The sequence below is a fragment of the Colossoma macropomum genome, unplaced genomic scaffold (genome assembly GCF_904425465.1).
Source record: "Colossoma macropomum unplaced genomic scaffold, Colossoma_macropomum, whole genome shotgun sequence".
In the NCBI taxonomy this organism is placed as follows: Eukaryota; Metazoa; Chordata; class Actinopteri; order Characiformes; family Serrasalmidae; genus Colossoma; species Colossoma macropomum.
Window position 1 is genome coordinate 4319799 of NW_023494786.1, and position 7345 is coordinate 4327143.

Sequence of the window (7345 nt, forward strand, 5' to 3'; positions counted from 1 at the left end):
TAACTGAGGTAAATCTGCCAGTAGCTGAGTGAGAGATGTTAGTAAACTAACTAGCTGAGGTAAATCTGCTGGTGGAGTGAAATAAATGTTTGTAATGGAAGAAGGAGACGTTAGCGTGTCCAGATCATTCACTCATTTGGATCATCAGTTTGTGTGGATCAGACCGTCAATAAGGCAGATTTTGTCATTATATAGTTGTTTGGCATCTCTCTGGAGTTGGTTAAGATGTACTTCCATCTCATTTCATTCAATATAAAGCATTACAAGACTGAAAAACACCCTAAAACAGCCATTTCTTTAAACTCTTACAGTGTAAATTAGTATGTGCAGCATGTAAACAAAGAATGAACCCTGTCAATATGGTGGAATGATCCCATAATGCAGCACAACCTGACGTACATTCCCAAGCCCTACTGTGCTGCTAAAGGCCTCAGCATTAGAGGACTTTTGAGCTAATGCAGTGCAGTCCAGAGGAGCTTCAGACACCGCAGCAGAGTGCGCCTCACACTAATGCACCACATTAGCCCGGCGCGCTGAAGTATTAGCTAATGCAGCCAGATGGAAATGATGCACTCAGCTGTTACTAGCCGTGAGATGCTTCACAGCAGCGACATAATTACTAATTTACACCATTACAGCAGATTACATCCATCAGACAGAAGAACAGAGATACAGATAAACTTCTGTGCTTCTCTGTTTACTTCACACAGATTCAAACAGTACAGGCCTGAGTCTCTATATTAGCATCACCCACATTAAATAATAGTAGCTAATAGACTAGAGAGGCTGCACTTACAAATTAATCACCCTAATTGAGAGATTTCAGTTAAATATTAATTTCTAGTATTTTTTTATTTCTTGCTGTTTTCACTTTCTTTTTCAGTTTCTCGCTTTATTACAGTTAAATTGTAATAAAGCCGTTTAAAATGTGTTAAACTGAAGGATGTTTTGAGCTTTTTAGCCAATGTAGATGTATAGTGAAACTATCATGTCTCCAATGCAAAGTACTTATTACATATGCTTAACTGAGTAATTAAAATGATAATTGACTAATTAAAGCAAATGTTTTACCATATACTATTATCAGGCCACTAGCCTAGCTTTACTGTAAGACAAGCCAGATGAACTAGCAGAGAAACATGTGAAAGTAGACAAACTCGCCTTGAACAGACTAACCTAGCATGTATAACTAGTCTATGCATTAACCTAAGATGAATGTTTCTAACCAAATGATCTAGTGAAGAAAAACTAGACAAATGCTTTAACCTAGCATGAATGGAAAACTAGCCCAGTGAACTAGCCTGTAACAGAGTAGAACTTGACTGATGCACTAGCCTAGCATGAATGTAAGAGCAGCCAAATGTACCACCCTAGCGTGTAAGACGAACCTATGAACTAGCCCAGCATGAGTGTGTTATCCAATGATTGTAAGACTAGCCAACAAAAATGTAAACAACTACCTTAGAACAATACAGAATTAGACAAATGCACTAGCTTAGCAATGATTATCAAACTAGCCATGAAAAACATAATGAACTAGCCTAGAACAACTAAATCCTCTAGCCTATCATACGTAAAACTAGCTAAATGAACTTGCCTAGAACTATGCAAAACTAGGCATATGCTCTAGCCTAGCATGAATGCAAAACAAGAAAAATAAACCAGCCTAGAGCAATATAAAACTAGATAAATGTACTAGCTTAGCAATAATTGTTAGCCTAGCCATGAAAAATGCAATGAACTAGTCGAGACAACTAGACAAGTGCTTTAGTCTAGCTTTTGTAAAACTAGAAAAGTTACCTAATCTAAAACAGTTTAAAACTAGACAAATGCTATAGCTTAGCATAAGTGCAACATAAGCGAAATTAGCTGGCCTTGAACAATGTAAAATTAGACAAATGCACTAGCCTAGCAATGATTGTTACACTACAGCCATGAAAAATGTAATTTACCAGCCCAGAACAAATAGACAAATGCACTAACACTAACCCTAACTGTAGCATATAAAACTAGCAAAATTAACTAGCCTAGAATAATGTTAAGCTAGGCAAATGTGCTAGTCTAGCATAAGCAAGTCAAATGAACTAGACTAGAATAATGTGAACTAGACTAATGCACTAGCTTAGCAATGATGACCTAGCAAAATAAACCAGCCTAGAGCAAAATAAAACTAGATAAATATTCTCACCTAGAATGAATGCAAAATGTACTAGCCCACAAAAAATTTATTTACTAGCGTAGAACAACTAGGCAAATGCACTAGCCTAGCACATGTAAAACTAGCTAAATGTGCTAGCCTAGAACAATATAAAACTAGGTAAATGCACTAGCCTAGCATGAATGCAAGGCTAATTAAAAGAACTAGCCTAGAACAATGTAAAGCTAAACAACTGCACTAGCTTAGCGTGAATGTTAGCCTAGCTCTACTGTTGGTAAATGATGTAAATGTTGATGTGACTGAATGAAAATGTCTAGTTTTCTTGCCACCGTCTGTCTCTCTAATACTCGTTTTTTTCTTTCCCCCTCCTCTCTCTCGTCCTCCAACCTCCCAGGACAAGAGCTCCCAGGCGCTTAGCCTGAGCAACGTGGCAGGGGTCTTCTACATCCTGGTGGGCGGCCTGGGGCTGGCCATGCTGGTGGCGCTGGTGGAGTTCTGCTATAAGTCGCGGGCCGAGGCTAAGCGAATGCAGGTGGAAGCGGCAGAACTGAATTTTAGCCCTGCTCCCAGCCCGAGCGCGCAGAACTTAGCCACTTATAGAGAGGGGTACAACGTGTACGGCTCTGATGGCGTAAAGATTTAGGGGTAGGAACTAGGGGTCCCCGCGCAGGCCGGCCCGGGGGCCGTCGCCACTGCTCTTCCTCGTGTTTTTCTCTCTCGTAGCTGCGGCGGACCGTCTGTGATGTTGTGGCGGCTTCTTAGCTTTCAGTTCCTGCGCTTTGCCGTTTATGTTTCTGTTTGTTTTCGTTTTTGATGTTACTTCTGTTGTTTTTTTTGTTAATTTCATAATCGCTTCTCTGGAGTTGCCTTGAATAGAAGTTTGTTTTTTTTTTGGTTTCTGTTTGTTTTTCTCATATTGCTCTGTTTGTTTTGGCTGCAGTGGATGATGTGTATGCTGTTGGCTTCAGAGTCTCAGACACCTGCATTACAAATAAATTACTCAGCAGATCAATCAAACCGCCGTCAAATGAACAATCAGAACTGTAGAACTGCTTTTAATAACATAACATAGTCTAATATATATGCATATATTAGATTGTACAGGACCACAAGAGGGCAGTACTGTCATTACACAGCAGTAAAGCATTATAGAAGAAAAAGAAATGTTTAATGATGGTTTGCTGTGCTAAGTTTGATGTTCGGCTCTTTCTTGCACATTTCATTTCTTTTCAGTTGCATCAGCAAACCGATCTATAATGCTTTATTTAAGCTTAAATATAGTTTAATAAAGTTTACAATGGGCTGTTTGGGGTCTGTATCACGATAGTTCATATGGGTCAGTGTCACTTTGGGTGTAAAAGATAATAAAAATGCATTTTCTTTGTTGTTTTTTGTTACTTCTCAAGTGTCATTGGAGGAAAAGTGGTGTACATGAAAATAATGCTTGAGTGGGGAGTGGTGCTTAAATTAAAAATGCTATTTATATATTTTTGATAAATTCTTATCTATAACCACTTCAGCATAATCAGTCATACTTCCAAAAGTAACACACGACAATCTCCAAAGTGCTCCAGTATAGAAATGTTGTAGAATTATGTTCAGTTCAGAGTGACTGGGCCTGATATAAAGAGGCTCAACAACAACATGTTTTGAATTCAAAATTATATATTTACAATTTTTTTTAAATTTGCCATATCCTTCACGAGTGGTAACATCAATTAGCTTGGTTGTCAGAAATATTCAGAGTTCTGCTGTTTTATCACATTTTATCTGATTCATTCTCTTATTTTTGTTATACAGCATTATATCACATATTTGGAATGACCTTTGGAATAAAGTGTAATAATATAAAGGGTGATGCCAGTCTGAGGCCTCGTCCACACGCATCAGGATATTTTTAAAAACATATTTGTGAAAATTTTTTTTTATTTATTTTTTTCCACACCAGCAGCGAAAATCTCTTACGTTCACACGCGAAGGCAAAAGTGACTCAAGCATGCCAGTGCAGTAGGGGGCAACAATGCCCCAAAAATGTGATGTCATACACCTCAAGAAATACAGAGCACAAAGCTGAAGCTGAGATTTTCTAACAGTGTGATGGCGGCAGCATTATAAACACCGTAAAACTTCGTCCTGCAGGCTGTCCAACCTCCGTAATTCAACACTGACACAGATTCAAAGATTCCTGCCAGAAAATAAAAGCTGAAAAAGTGAAAGAAAGCCTGCCGTCTGCCATGGGGTTGTTTACGTTGCCATGGCTACGTTTTTACATTTTCTAGCTGTTTACCCCGTTTGTTATTATAAAGTTTGGATTTATTTCAAATCTCACTTTCGTTATTGACCATAAAGTCACATATCTTTAGAATGATTATAGTATTTTTACACAGCAAAAAAAAGAGATCTCAGCAAGACACTTCCATAAAATACATTACTTAAAACTAATACAAACGTCTGAAATGAGTTAAATAATCTTATAATATTCTTACAACAATTTCAGAACAAGAAATATTAGATATACTGACTAGATTTAAGATGTCGTTTAGATGGAATCCCAGGTGGTTGCTAAGGAGTTGTTAGGCCATGCTATGGTGTCACAGGTGGTTGCTAAGGAGTTGTTAGGCCATGCTATGGTGTCACAGGTGGTTGCTAAGGAGTTGTTAGGCCATGCTGTGGTGTCACAGGTGGTTGCTAAGGTATTGTTAGGCCTTTGCTATGGTGTCACAGGTGGTTGCTAAGGAGTTGTTAGGCCATGCTATGGTGTCACAGCTGGTTGTTAATATGTGTGTATAAATGTGAAAGTAAAAGAAAGCCGTCCAACTGTTGTGGGGTTGTTTATGTTGCCATGGTTACGCTGCTGTTTCTGAAACATTCACAGTTCTGATCAAACAGAAAATCTGAGTTTTTCTGAGCTTTTCATCCCTTTTGACTTATGAAGTTTGGATTTATTTTAAATCTGAATTCATCCATGGTGGCTGTTATGGTGTTGCTAGGCCGTTGCTATGAAATCCCAGGTGGTCAGTAAGGTGTTGCTAGGTCATTGCCATGGGATCCCAGGTGTTGCTAAGGAGTTGTTAGGCCATGCTCTGTTGTGAAAGGCTGATATAGTATCCCAGGTGGTTGCTAATATGGGTGTGCAAATGTGTACTAGTAAATATATGAGTCTGAATGTAATGTCAATGAGAGGAAATGTGAGAGTTATTCTTTGTAACATCATTTGTGGCAGATTTGAATTTCCTCAACATTCCACCGTGCACAAAACACGTGCACAAGCACACTGTTCCCATATGTTTCCGTGCGAACAGGAGGCCAAAATAAGTTTTCAAAAATACAAGGATGCGTGTCGACGGGGCCTGAATTAATCAATAGAACATTATTCACTAATTTACTGACATGTTACACAAAATTTATGCCTTCAAATGAAAGATGGCTGACCCTCACATCTTAACATTAGCTTAGCAAAACAGATCTGAACATACAGGGCTGCATGTGTTTGTGTTAGAAATGCAGATGTCGAGCAGTGTGGAACATCTGAAATGTCTGTTGATGTTTGTTGTTGCCTGCATTGTTTGTTTCCTGTTTTTGTTTTTTGTTTTTCTGTTCTTTGATGTGTTGCTGGTTGGTGTCATTGTGATGTTACTGTGTGATTTACATATTCTGATAGCCTCTCAAGAGAAGCTGCAGGTTGTGTTCTGACTCCGCCTCCTCTCGTCCCGCCTCCCTCTCTAGCTCACCTTCACCGAAGCCATGAGAAACAAGGCCCGGCTGTCGATCACGGGCAGCCTGGGGGAAAACGGGCGTGTCCTGACGCCAGACTGCCCTAAGGCCGTGCACTCTGGCCCCTCCCTCCGCCGCGGCCCCGCCCTCGCCGTGGTGTCCTCCTCCGAGCTCCCATAGCAACCAAAAAACTCACCCTGTGCCTTACGCCACGCTAATCCTGCTGACTACGCCATGCTTCTGGCCGGCCCACCTGGACTACAAAAACTGACGAAAAACTACGATTACACTGATTCAGTTCTTCACACGGAGAATCTGGGATGTAAAGAAAAAAAAACAATGACAAAATGTGAAGTTGAACAGCAAAATGGATTTTAAGGACGCAGAGAAAAAGCAAAGTGAACACTAGAGGGCGTGAACTATCATCAGGATTTCAGACGCCTTAATATGATCATCGCAGAAACATCGCCCACGGAAGAAAAAGAAAAAGACCACAAAACTGTAAACTTGAAACTCTGGACTGTGTAAATTTCCTGTACTTTCCACACACATTGTTTGAAACGAGACGAGCACCACGCTTTTCTTTAACCTCTGACCTCCTCAGCTGTAGTCTCCGAGAAATTAACGCAAAAAAAAAGTAGTTAGAATATTAGCTATAGCGTTAGCTAGCCACCCTGAGTGACATCGCTTAGTTGATTTAAAACAGAGAAAAGACGATGCAGTCACACACCACAGTAGTTGCTAAGCGATAAGTTAATTAACGTAAATATGTACATTCTGGGGAAAACATGAAGCAGCGGAAGAAACGACGTAAACTGCTTTTTAAACGGATGTAAATACCTGTAGACAAGCGCCACCTTTTTGTAAACCATCTTAGGTGATAAATCATCGCAATAATGAATATAGAACAACACAACTTGTAATTACGAAAAAATATTTTATATGCGTACACATATATAGAGTTATAGAGGGAAAGGAACTAAAAGAGCGCCACCTAGTGTGAGACCACGGCATATGTTCTGCTGACCTGGCTTGTTTTTGATAACTAAAGTGAACGACTGTGTACTCATCCTCGTCCTCGACAGGGTCCACACACACACTCTCACTGTAGCACTAGGTCACCGGGCACATGAACGATCTGCATATCGATTTCCTCACGTTATTTGTGTGTTTTTTGTTTTAGTTTGGGACGTTTTGATTTCAGGATTGTGTTCTTTCTCTCTTTGTTACCCACCAGACGAGAAATAAAAGAGGAGAATTTGTACACACTCTGCGGTGTTTTCCTTTTCTCACAACAATACAATCTGCTTGATTTTCTAATTCGAATAAGATTTTTCTTGTAGTCTGTTTTCTCCACTGAGATCCATTTATAACATCTGTGAGGTTTTATGTACCAAAATCAGTCATAATTAATTTCTACATCATTTTCCAGCCTCTCTTTATCCCTCACAGTTCAACAGGCTGTCTGTTACT

The 7345-nt window shown here is 39.6% G+C and overlaps 1 protein-coding gene across 1 annotated transcript in view; it reads left to right on the top strand.

Annotated features, from left to right (window-relative positions):
• The window catches only part of gria4a (glutamate receptor, ionotropic, AMPA 4a), a gene marked incomplete at its 5' end in the record, with an annotated part of 29754 nt that extends 22614 nt beyond the window's left edge, over positions 1-7140 (top strand). Inside the window, 2 exons of the mRNA XM_036556608.1 lie at positions 2553-2803; positions 5885-7140. Coding sequence (XP_036412501.1) covers positions 2553-2801 — 249 coding nt within the window. The remainder of the gene's footprint in view (positions 1-2552; positions 2804-5884) is intronic.
• Between the last annotated feature and the right edge of the window lie 205 nt (positions 7141-7345).